The sequence below is a fragment of the Microcaecilia unicolor genome, chromosome 8, assembly GCF_901765095.1.
Source record: "Microcaecilia unicolor chromosome 8, aMicUni1.1, whole genome shotgun sequence".
NCBI classification, from domain to species: Eukaryota; Metazoa; Chordata; class Amphibia; order Gymnophiona; family Siphonopidae; genus Microcaecilia; species Microcaecilia unicolor.
In genome coordinates, this window is record NC_044038.1 from 1,156,716 (window position 1) to 1,170,023 (window position 13,308).

At 41.9% G+C, this 13,308-nt stretch overlaps 1 protein-coding gene across 2 annotated transcripts in view; it reads right to left on the reverse strand.

The window, feature by feature from the left end:
- Positions 1–13,308, reverse strand: part of COG7 (component of oligomeric golgi complex 7) — a 91,915-nt gene that overhangs the window by 49,571 nt on the left and 29,036 nt on the right. For both annotated transcript variants that reach the window (XR_003943024.1, XM_030211087.1), the window contains exons 7-12: positions 11,807–12,005; positions 10,963–11,090; positions 10,703–10,857; positions 10,333–10,449; positions 10,010–10,075; positions 2,258–2,444 (exon numbers count right to left, since the gene is read on the reverse strand). Coding sequence is in view for 1 of the 2 variants with exons in the window: in XM_030211087.1 (XP_030066947.1) it covers positions 2,258–2,444; positions 10,010–10,075; positions 10,333–10,449; positions 10,703–10,857; positions 10,963–11,090; positions 11,807–12,005 (852 nt within the window). In the remaining variant the exon portion in view is untranslated. The remainder of the gene's footprint in view (positions 1–2,257; positions 2,445–10,009; positions 10,076–10,332; positions 10,450–10,702; positions 10,858–10,962; positions 11,091–11,806; positions 12,006–13,308) is intronic.

The following is a 13,308-nucleotide window of genomic DNA, read 5'->3' on the forward strand; positions in this document are numbered from 1 at the left end:
TCTCAGGGGTCCCATAGTTCCTTGAAAGCACCCACAGACCCAACACACAAACCACCAGGATTCTTAGTCAGTCCAGACAAGCAGAGTCAATAAACTAAAAAAAAAAAAATGTTTATTGTCATAAAAATATTAACATTGAACTATAAAAACAGATGGAACAAAAACAGCACACAGTAACAGGTAACTGAATATGGATCAATATTAAAACTATCTAAAAACATTTAGTCACTACCTGGATAGTGAATGGGGTGTACAGGAAATATAGCTGCTCACAGGGTCTCAGTGAACAGATCTTTCTCTCTCCTCTCCATGGCTGAGACTGGAGAAAAATCCAGGACTGTCTCTTCATGTTCAAGTGTACAGCGCTGCGTACGTCTAGTAGCGCTATAGAAATGATAAGTAGTAGTAGTATTTCCAGACTGGATTTGAACTCCTGGGCCACAGTCCAGAGCTGCACATTTTAAAAGTATACTGCAGGCAGGGTTGCCAGGTGGAAAATTTTTTTCTAGCCCAATCCAGCCCAAAACCCGCCCAAACACAAACCCCGCCCCTGACACCCCCACCCCCGCGTCATCACCCCCGCCGTCACCGGCCCCGCCCCCGCCGGCCCCGCCTCCCCCGTCACCGGCCCCGCCTCCCCCGTCATCGGCCCCGCCTCCCCCATCATCGGCCCCGCCTCCCACGTCATCGGCCCCGCCTCCCACGTCATCGGCCCGCCCAAAACGTCACTAACCCCGCCCCCCGCGGCCGAAAAAGGCAAAAAGCCGCCCGAAAAACCGCACAGAAACCCAAAAAGCCGCCCAAAAAAACCGCAACCCGCCGCGGGCAAAAATTTCCCGCGGCGGGTCGCGGAAAACCGCCCCCAATTGGGCGGTAAAACCGCCCACCTGGCAACACTGACTGCAGGTACTTCCTCTCTGTGCTAAACTAAAGAAAGAACAGTCACTTTTTCTGTGACAGCTTGAAACATAAACATGCACCACCTGCTGGCCAAACTAGAGAAATATAATTCATGAAATATTCTTATAAATCATATGTTGGAAATTTTATCATTTCGACATATAGAGCAATTTAGTCTTAGCAGTATCTCAATAGCAGACTATGGACAATTCCTCCAGAAACTTGTCCAAACTTTTCTTTAAACCCAGAAACGCTAACTGCTGTTAACACATCCTCCAGTAACAAGTTCCAAAGCTTAATTATTCGTTGAGTGAAAAAATATTTTCTCTTGTTTGTTTTGAAAGTATTTCCATATAATTTCACCATTACTCAACATGGTTGAGACTGAGACAGAGATGCTACAGAAAATAGAGTACACGAGTTAATGCCCCACTGCCAAATACCATTGGGACACAAAATATTTCAGATGCAGAGCAATGTAGGAGGATGAAACCTCCTGTAAAAGAAAAGAAAAGGGTGTGTCAAAAGCCTGGGTCCTAGGGTTTTACTGCTCTGAGATCTAACCTGAAAAGTTCCTCAGCAGACAGCTCCAAACTGATAGTTTCGTCTTCTCTCATTTTACTGCCACTGTCAGTACGGACATAACCCAATGGCACACACTGCTTGACCAACCGTGGCTGGCAGCACAAGTACTCTGTATACTGTTTTCAGGCATTTAGCAATGCTTGAGGACATACTGGCTTGATCATTCTCGAAAAACATTTGCCATTAATGAGAACGCTTGTGTTGATGATGATTTTTATATACCAACACCCAAAAGACTGTAATCTGAAAACACACAAATAAGAAAGTGCCAAGTGTGTACTTTGGCTAGGAGAAGGATGGCAAACAGATCTGTTTACTGGAAACTCTTTTGAATTACAATAGATAAACCACTCCCCCATGGAAAAGTGAGAGTGCTCGATACAGGTCAGTGATGTTCCAAATCAGGTTTCAGGGAACTGGAGTAGAAAGATCTTGAGAAACAGCAGGAAATGTTACTACTTCATCTGAGAAAGATGGCAAGTAAAGGCAGCACCATGGTTCAGGGAGCACTGACTCTGCACTGGTTGATGACAAAGATCAGGAAGGCAAAAACCATCACTTTAAGTTCAGATTGCAGAGTCTTCCAGACACAGCACAGGAGGTGACAGGCGATGGAGGGGGGAGATATAACACAATGTTTGATGGCCAGTAATGGTTATTTTTCACTTTCTTCATCAAGAAATGTTAACTATAAAAATGAGTCCTGATATTCAGGAGTCTTCAAAACAAGGTGTTGCGCTCAATGTCATGTCTGAGTGATCTCACTGCTTACCTTTAAAGTATAAAGGATTTCCATCAGGCTGGCATTTTCCACTGGGTTCTCCTTCAGAAGGTAATTATATTCCTGCCAAGGGTTCTTGGCCACATTCTTCTTATCCAGGACACTCGTTTCTTGAACACCAGACAAACTTCGAGGGCTGTAAGAATCTGACAGGTACTTCCCAGCTGTGGCCAAAATCCTTCACAGAAACACATCATACCAACCGTGAATAAAGTCCGCAGCATCAAAGTGCTTGCCTTCATATAGTAAGAATTTTTAAGTTTCTGCTATAATGCCCATGAAGAGTCAAATAACGCATACAGTAGTTATACAACACTGAACTACAATTATCCATAATGGAGATCTCTAGTTCTGCCTCCACTATTCACAGAAGGAATGGATCCTAAGGAGCTTAGCCGAGATTGGGTGGCAGAGCTGGTGGCGGGAGGCGGGGATGGTGCTGGGCAGACTTATACGGTCTGTGCCAGAGCCAGTGGTGGGAGGCAGGGATAGTGCTGGGCAGACTTATACGGTCTGTGCCAGAGCCAGTGGTGGGAGGCAGGGATAGTGCTGGGCAGACTTATACGGTCTGTGCCAGAGCCGGTGGTGGGAGGCGGGACTGGAGGTTGAGAGGCGGGGATGGTGCTGGGCAGACTTATACGGTCTGTGCCAGAGCCAGTGGTGGGAGGCGGGACTGGAGGTTGGGAGGCAGGGATAGTGCTGGGCAGACTTATACGGTCTGTGCCAGAGCCAGTGGTGGGAGGCAGGGATAGTGCTGGGCAGACTTATACGGTCTGTGCAAGAGCCAGTGGTGGGAGGCGGGACTGGAGGTTGGGAGGCAGGGATAGTGCTGGGCAGACTTATACGGTCTGTGCCAGAGCCAGTGGTGGGAGGCAGGGATAGTGCTGGGCAGACTTATACGGTCTGTGCCAGAGCCGGTGGTGGGAGGCGGGACTGGAGGTTGGGAGGCAGGGATAGTGCTGGGCAGACTTATACGGTCTGTGCCAGAGCCAGTGGTGGGAGGCAGGGATAGTGCTGGGCAGACTTACACGGTCAGTGCCAGAGCCGGTGGTGGGAGGCGGGGCTGGTGGTTGGGAGGCGGGGATAGTGCTGGGCAGACTTACATGGTCTGTGCCCTGAAAAGGACAGGTACAAATCAAGGTAAGGTATGCACAAAAAGTAGCACATATGAGTTATCTTGTTGGGCAGACTGGATGGACCGTGCAGGTCTTTTTCTGCCGTCATCTACTAAATTACTATGTTACAGCAATTAACTTAACATACTAAGGCAGACAAGAAGAACAGGACAAGGGAAAAAGATCAAACCAACCCATCCATTCCACCCATTTATGAACCAGATGCCAGTCAAAGACCATGGACGCTTGTAAGATCTCCATAAGAATTTGCACTCCTGACACTCAGCCTGCAACGTGGCTTGTAAGCTGCTCACAGCTGCAGGCTGAATTAGCCCTGGTTATCCAATGCCGGAGCACATCCAGCTTCCAGTATTGGATATCCAGACTATGTGGCAACCTGGAAGTTAAAAGGGCACCAGGTGCCCAGTTAACTCAGCAGCCTTTTTGCTGTCCTATCTGCTTACTTTGCTGGTTAATGATCTAAATAACGCCACGAACAAGCTAAATAGTAACTTCACCCAAACTCCACCCCCAGCCTACTGTGTTTGCACACGGTCAGTTAGAGCAGACATTCAGCGACACTACACGATTAAGTGCTGTTGAATAAATCGGCAGCCAACCAGCTCAGAAGGAGACTCTCCTGCCTGGTTAAAAATATGCAGGGTCCATATTCAAAGGGGTTTATTCATTTTGTAATCCAGTTCTCCATAAGAATCTTCTCCTACTTGTAGAATTAACAACACTCCAATGTGGTGATCATGACAATTGTAAAGGCAATGCAATAATCAATAGGGATGCGGCACCCAGACTTTTTGTTTAATGCTCGCTTTTTTTTGTTAACATCTGGTCTTACATCTTGCGGTTCAAAGTGGAAAACAGTAGAGCCAGAACAATTCTCTGAGAGGACAGATAAGAATATGACAATTAATGCTAAAATTCTGGTTAAAAAATCTTTTTGTAGTACAAATTTCTGAAAGGGTAAAGTCTTAACATTGTTCCTAAATGACAAGCAAAAGATAACTGAAATGTCCTGACAAACTCTTTCCAACGACTGGCGGCTTGAAATACCAGTGTCATTTCAACTATTTTTAGTCTTTTCCTTCCTCTTGGTGAAGGAAAGAAACAAACAGTTGAACACTTTAGCCTTCCGTCTCTTAAGGAGACAGCAAATTGGAAAAGGGCGAATAAATACTTTGGCGTCAGTCCATGTAATATCTAATTTAAAAAAAAAATAGCCTGAATGGGCAACCAATGAAGTTTAACATAAAATAAAGAAATTCTGTCATATTTAAACTACTGCTGTGTTCTGTACAGTCTGTAGCTGTTTCAGTTAAACCCTTAATACAGCCCAAATAACCAGGACTAGAGTAACCCAATTGTGAAAGTAACAGTTGCCTGTACCAGGAGTTTCAATTGATCTTTCTCAAAGTAGTTTCGGATGCAGCAAAGTTTCCTCATCAGAAAAAAACTATTTCTGTGCAAGGGAAGAGATTTGGGCTTCCATAGAAAGAATGATCTTTTCTTAAAAGACTGTACACGTTCCTGATATTACGTGCAAGCATGAACTCTTATCCACAAATGACATTTGTTTGAAACCACTTGCCCATCCCCAATAATCAATCCTCCAAATATAACCACTCTTTTCCACCGGTGAGAGGGATCCCGTGTTTGGACTAGTCGAAGGAGCGACGTCTCCACTAGGGATCGAGACATCATTATCCCCACCGGAGCTTAATCCACCGCCTTGTCCTGCCATTCTTCAGCCAGGCGTGGAAGGTACGATGGAACCGGAAGTCGGAGACCAGAGGCCTTCAGACAGTGGCGTTTTGCCGCGGGAAGCAGATGATAAGAACAGGGAGTTAGTAACTCCCCAGGCGGTGACTCTACAATCTATCTGGTCAGCTATACAACAATTAACGGTTGCGGTGACAAAAACATCCCAGGATACAGCTTTGTTGGTAAAAAAATTTGATTCTTTATCGTTAAACCTCGAAAATGTAAAAGTTGAACTATCTACTCAGAAAGCTACAATCTCCTCCCTTAATGTAGTAATAGACACCTTGGTAAAAGATAAGTTGAAGGTTTCTTTAAAGTTGGAACACCTTGAGAATTATAATAGACGTTTAAACCTACGGATATTGAATTTTCCTGTTACAAGTGGAATTGCTCCGATTGATTTCCTAAAAAAATACCTTTTAGAAGTTCTTGCTTATCCTCAATCTGCCATTCCACCGATTAATAACATTTATTATTTGCCTGAATCCAAACAACCCAAGGTGAATCCAACAGTAAATAATCAGCCTCCTGAATTGAATTTGCAAGACATATCAGCCTTCCTGGAAGAGTCTTTATCAGAAGTGCCTACCCGAAGGACGCTTTTGGTATCATTCGTCTTCGAGCAAGATGCGAAGGCGCTACTTAGACTCTATTTTAAGAATTCAAATAGAACTTTTTGCGGACAAAAAATCTGGATTTTTCCAGATGTGATAAGGTCTACACAAGATCGTAGGAAAGCTTTTCTAGTTTATAGAGAGGAGATTAAAACAATGGGCGCTACATTTATGTTATCTTATCCATGCAAATGCTGTATTAAATATCTGGGAAATAAATACATCTTTTTTGAGCCAGACCAGCTTAAAGCATTTATAGATAGCAAGAAATTGACCAGATAGAGTTTGTGGTGTATTAAGTAATAGTATAATAAATAGGGGCTTTTTGAGCCAGGCCATTTACATTTGTAACAATGCCTTATTTCTCCTTAAATAGTTTTCTCCTTCCCCCACTTACGATTGTGGTCTAAGAAAGCAAATTATATTTTCTTATTGTTTTAAAATATTTCTTGAGAATGCAAATCAAGTGAAGTTGGGAATATTTTCTTTTGTATATCAGGAATAATGCAATCTCTGTAATTTTACTGCTGGGTTACCGATTTATAAGTGTCTATCTTGTAAACTTTAAAATTTAATAAAGAAATTTAATAATAACCACTCTTTTCCCTTTAATAAAAATTCTCTTGAAATGTGAATGAACATACAGGCACCGTGACACTGGATTTCCACATCCCAAGAAACATGCTTGCAAATAAACCATTAACCCCTCTTCAGTAACAGGACAAGTAACAGGTTATTTCTAGTCAAATTATCTTTAGCCAAATATTTCACTGAACTCAGACAACTAGGTTTTCAGCTAAACTGTTGCAAATCTAGTTGGTCAAAATTTGACAATTAGATATGAAGCACCAATTTATCTAGGGAATGTAAGTTGGAAATGAAAATGTCCAAATTACGACATTCACAAATTCCAGCTTATTTTACAAACAGGCCTGTTGAATGAGGAGCCTTTTCTAAAAAAGTATATATAGTCCTGCTGAACAAAGAGCCTTTTGTGAAAGCTCCTTCTGCCAGGCCTCATCCCCCACCAAAAGCTTCTGGTCCCCAAGATCCTCATGCGCAGAGGAGTTCCACGGTAAGCTCTGCTCCTGTGCGTATTCATCTGGCAAAACCAAAACATCAAACCCACCTTGGCATCTGTTTTCTGTGGCCTTTTATATAAGAGTTTTAAATTTTTTTTTGCTTTGACGCTTATATTTAAATGTAGGAAACGAACACCAATGTGGGCTTTTCACTTTTGGGTCTGCTGTGCATATTCATTTCACAACCAGCCCTTTAGAGTTTGCACAAGCTTCCTTCTGCTTCCAAAAGCAAATCAAAAGCGGCAGATTTTGCAGAAAGAATCATGAGAAATCCTCTCTTCCAACATGGCGTTATTTTTTTTACAGCGGTTAGGCACTTTTGTTTTGGGTGCTCTTTTCTAAGCATTGGCGAGGAATACAAAATGACCTCATTAACACGATCTTAACTATATTAGCATGTTACCTGCACTATTTATGTGCGTGCTCGTTTGTTCCCGTGCTCTGGACCTCTGAACATCCTGTGCAGGTATATGTGGGTACTTGTACAGTGGTAATGGTCTCTAGCACCTGAGTTTGCTTTTGAGCATTGGGCCCAGAGTGCGTGACACCCATCACAAGCCCTAGTTTTGGAATCCCTGTCTTACACACTATTTTTTTTTAATCTTTAAAATTAGGGATCTTAAATTAGTATTGGTTGTTCTCTGTAGTTTTTCTTTGGCAATATTCCTCTTTATTCCAGTTTTTGGCAGCCTCTTTGCGTACAGAGCATTTAGCATAATGGTACCGACCAATCTCTCTCCTTTATCTGCAAGGGTCCACTGAATTTCTGTGTGCTGCTGCTGTAATCCTCCTTCAGCTTCAGTCAGTCTAACGACCCTTCCTGCCCCCTTCACCCTCCTGGTGCCAGTTTTTGTGCTTAGCTTTGTCATTATTAGCTGTTTGTTAAACTACATTGATCTAGTTATTCCTGTCTCCTTATATTCAATAAAAAGTTCCTTTTAACTGCTCTCTGTATCCTATAACTTTTTATTCTGTACTCCTACTGGACTTTTTCTTGGTTGGGTTTTCTGAAATCTGTAGTATTATTCTGCCAGCAAATAAAGGGCACTTTCGGGGTTCTTTCCTTTTCAAGGTTAAGGTTGCTCTTGCATCCTAAGATGACCATCTGTGAAGATGACCATGCTGGAATCTCTTTTCCCCAAGCCCCCACAGACACTTCAGCACAAGCCTGCCCATAACTTCCATTGCAATTCGACATGTCCAGTGTGTTCGACATGGTAAACCATAAAATACTACTAAATATCTTAGAATATTTCGGAATTGAAGGAAACGTACTTAACTGGATCAAGGGCTTCCTAACAGCAAGAACATACCAAGTGATATCAAATTTGATTATATCACCGCCTTGGAGACCAGAATGCGGAGTACCTCAAGGATCACCGCTCTCACCGACCCTCTTCAACTTAATGATGACACCTTTAGCCAAAACGTTATCCAACCAAGGTCTCAATCCTTTTATTTATGCAGATGATGTCACAATTTATATTCCGTTTAAACATGACCGGACAGAAATCACTAAAGAAATTAATTACAGCTTCCAAATTATGAACTCATGGCTGATGCTTTCCAACTGAGACTTAATCCAGATAAAACACAATGAGGCATATTTTCAAAGCACTTAGCCTTCCAAAGTTCCATAGGTTTCTATGGAACTTTGGAAGGCTAAGTGCTTTGAAAATATGCCTCAATGTCTCATCCTCTCATCACAACACAACAAGTACAAACCCACCATTATAAGTACCCCAAATTTTACCCTTAACGTCTGAAAATCCTAGGAGTCACAATTGACCGAAATCTTACACTAGAAAACCATGCGAAAAACGTAACAAAGAAAATGTGGAAACTCAAAAGAATAATACCTTTTCTCCCCAAGGGAAATATTCTGCAGACTGATACAATCAATTGTATTAAGCCAACTAGATTACTGCAATGCAATTTATGCCGGTTGCAAAGAACAAATTATAAAGAAACTCCAAACTGCACAAAACACGGCAGCCAGACTCAAATTTGGCAAAACGAAATATGAAAACGCCAGACCCTTAAGAGAAAAACTACACTGGCTTCCACTAAGAAAGCGCATTACGTTCAAGGTCTGCACTCTGGTTCATAAGATCATACACGGTGAAGTTCCAGGTTATATGTCAGACCTTATAGACCTACCAAACAGGAACTCTACTAAATCATCACGAATGTTCCTGAACCTTCACTACCCCAACTGCAAAGGAGTGAAATATAAATTAACATATGCATCCAGTTTCTCCTATATTTATTTTTGTTACATTTGTACCCCGCGCTTTCCCACTCATGGCAGGCTCAATGCGGCTTACATGGGGCAATGGAGGGTTAAGTGACTTGCCCAGAGTCACAAGGAGCTGCCTGTGACTGAAGTGGGAATCGAACTCAGTCCCTCAGTTCCCCAGGACCAAAGTCCACCACCCTAACCACTAGGCCACTCCTCCACTATATACGTACACAAATGTATTTATTTTATTTATTTCTTGCATTTGTATCCCACATTTTCCCACCTCTTTGCAGGCTCAAAGTGGCTTACAATACATCAAGGATAGTGGAAGTAAGAAGAGAATAGATATTTGGTATTACAGATGGATTTTGGGTTGCATGGTAATAGAATACATGATAGTAATATAACAGAAGGCATTATGGAAAAAATATGGAATGAACTACCTAAATCAATAAAAACAACACACGACATAAATAATTTCCGTAAATTATTGAAAAACTAACCTATTCAACAAAATATACTACAATAATCCATCCTAAATACCAGTTAATCAAATTTTTACACCGAGCCTTCACTAAACATAATTCTGTACTTCCCGATTGTCCATACTAATTGACAAGATTGGAGTTTAACATTGTTGATTGTCCAAGTTAATCTATCACGACTGAAGTTAATCCAACACCTTTTATTTCTGATTATGAAAATGCACTTTTTATAACTGTATACCTAATCCTCTCTGTCTCCTTCAACTTAAATATGTATTTCTCTTCCGGAATTGGTGATCGCCATTATGGAAAATGTAAGCCACATTGAGCCTGCAAATAGGTGGGAAAATGTGGGATACAAATGCTAGAAATAAATAAATAAATAAATAAATAATCAAGAAAATGCTTTCATTTTAACACTGATATTACCTATTTCCAAGCTGCTGTTCAAGGTCTCCAAACTGGTGTAGCAGCTCCCCACATGTAGCAATTATCCTGAAAAATAACAGGTCAGTGTCATTTCTGCAGGAGTACAGGTACCTCAGAGGAAATCAGAAACTTATTGTGTGTATCTGTCCATACCTCCTCACGGAACATAAACTGAATGTTTCACACACTAACACTATCCTCTCCAACTGCTCCACTTAAGTCTCTTTCAATAAAACTGGCTTGAAAAGAATAATCTTTGCTGCAGTGTTGGGCTGAACAAGTCAGGCTGGTTTGCACAAAGGACACATGCTCGTTCCAGTTACCTGACGGAGCTCTGAAAGGCCTGCCAGTCCTCCTGGAAGTGGGAATCTGGTAAGATGCTGTCCAGACTGCACTTTCTCCGTATTGACTGCAGAGTGTTAGTGAAATCTGCCACATACCTTCAAATGCAGAGAAACAAAACAGCTAAAAAAAAAAAGTCTCCAAATGAGACAGTACATAAACTGTACATACCATACAAATAAACCTCCATACTGAATACATGCATGAAAACATGGTACACATCACACACATATACAGCGAATAGAAACAAAAGCTGAGCATACAAAAGGTCCAGTCTATGGATTTACATATACAAAAGCTAATGAGAGACAATTGTCCTGGTCTAGCTGCTGTGTCTACACATGTACTCACTTTGTGAAGACTGATGTAAGCGCCTTCAAAAGACCACATGCTCCGAGGCCCTCTGTCAGTTTAATGCATCGCTCCATAGCTCCCGAACATAAACTAAAGAGCTTGCCAACTGATTGGCTCAGCTCTTGAACACAGTCTAACACTTCCCCATGTTCCTGAAAAATAGAAGAAGTCATCATAGCCCAATGCTGCCAAGACCCCTCAACATCAAGGAAAGTATCCACCTCTTCAAGCTGACACCAGCTGAAGTCAGAACTTACCAAAGGCACTGCACTAATGTGGATCAGCAGATGCGACTCCTCCAGTTCACCGTACTGCAGCTGGTATGGTTTATACGGACCGTACACGGCTTCCACCAGTTCCGTCACTTTCACCAGGTTATACTCTCCTGCAGATACAGACATCGAGCACGTATACCCTGAGCACGTATCCCAATTGCCAAGCAAAGCACTAAATAAATGCAGACAAAGCCTGAAAAGCAGATTTAGAGCATGAAGAACCGTGGTCTGATTGGGGGAGGAGGAGGGGTCAGGATTTAGAGGTCAAGAGATTGCCCAAGAAATGAAACTCCTCAACAAAGCCCATATCTTTTGTCAATACAGCTCATCCACATTTCCTGCTCAGCTTTACAATCCCTTCTCATCTCATGTTGTTCCTCAAGATGTCACTATATCTGGGGAAGGCCAGCAACATAGTGAAGCTTGTGCATCCTCACCGAGTCGCACTGATCAATTTGGCCTTTAATAGGTCCTTACCCATTTTCTGCAATGGGGTACTGAAGCATCTCATTTGTGTAGGAGGGGAAAGAAACTGAGACATAATCTGAGAACAGTGAGAAATGAAAAACAACCTCTAGTACACATTAGGCTTCAGCAAAATTACCTCAGTTTCCAAAAATAAAGCAAAAACCTGGCTCTTCCCTTTATTGTAGAGAGTCAGAAAACTGAGCAATATTTGGGTTTACCCTCTAATTTCTATTAAGTCTGGAGTATGTTTCACGCTGTTTTAAATCTGTTAGTCCGATAGTGTCTGTTGCTACTATTTTAAAATTTTGTACATTGCTTTGGGGGTCTTAGAAAGCTTTTAAATAAAAAAAAGTCTTACTTAAGTGAGGAAGGATTGCAGCTTCCAATCCCTTTGCAAAATGCATGGTGGTCTGGTACAAATCTAGTAATGTATTCAGCTTGCTCTCTTGGCTGGCTTTCTCCACGCTGCTGGTCAGGCACACCAAGACAGATGGTACCATGGCAGCAAGTGTCTGGATCAACAGAACTGTCACTACTTCATGTGGGTTCTTAAAAACCTACAAAAGGAAATAACGCAACAAAACAAAAATTTCCCATCAAAAGCAAGAAAAGGTGAAGTCGCTTCCCTGTAACGAGGATTCCCTGTTGAAAGCAGGATGACTAAAACACACTAGTGGGGAGTTTGCTCGTCTGATGACAGTGAAATGGACCTTGGTACGTCAAAGCTGAGAAAGACCTTCGAGCATGTGTTCTGTCACAGTTCTTCGGTTTTATACACAGCTTATGTTTCAACTCTCTGGCAGGCAAGTGGGATTGCATATCTGATTTCACCTGATTCTATGGAGAACTTCCACTACAGGTATGTAATTTGAATTTCTCTGTCATCAGAATGAAAATAGTCACACTAGTGTGAAATCCTACAAAGGGTTACCACTAAGTTCAAGGCAGAATTACCATATAGCCCGGTGGCTCCCAAACCTGTCAGATTTTCAGGATACCCTCAATCAATATTCATGAGAGATTTGCATGCAGTGGAGGAAGTGCATGCAAATGTCTCTCATGAATATTCATTGTAGGTATCCTGGGGTACCTTATGTACTTATGTATGATCTGTACTGGGACCAGTGCTATTTAACATATTTATAAATAATATAGAAATCAGAAGTGATTAAATCTGCAGATGGCACAAAACTATTCAAAGTTTAAAAAACACATGCAGGTTGTGAAAGATCATAGGAAGACCTCAGGAAACTTGAAGACCGGGCATCCAAAGGACTGATGGAATTTAATGTGGACAAATGCTAAGTGATGCTAGGGTCCACCTTAGGAGTCGGCACTCAAGAAAAAGATTTAGGCGTCATTGTAGAAAGTACGCTGAAATCTTCTGCTCAATGTGCGGCGGTGGCCAAAAAAGCAAACAGGATGCTAGGAATTATTAGAAACGTTACACTTGGATGAGGCTGAAAATCCATCTCAACCAGTGTGTTTCATGTCCATTCATCTTAATCCCAACTTCAAAGAGATTTGGGAGAGTGTTGATCCCCAGACAGTTTCAGTCTCTGATCAATCTTCCTTTCCCTGGCATGGCCATCAGTTTGACTTCCTGTTGAAATGGACCAAGTTAGAAAAGTTCAGTTCTGACTTGATGGGATGCAGCTGAATCGTTTGTGTGCTATGTCAAGTCAAGTCAAGTCACTTTAATGATGTGTACACTACAGTCGATTCTCCGTACAAGTACATTAAGCCTGAAACATCAGGTTTCCAAAAGAAATGGTGACCAGCAAAGTATCAAACAATCTTAAGGACTTTTATAATACTTTAGGTATCTTTATGCCCTTAGCAACTTTAAATAACTAAATA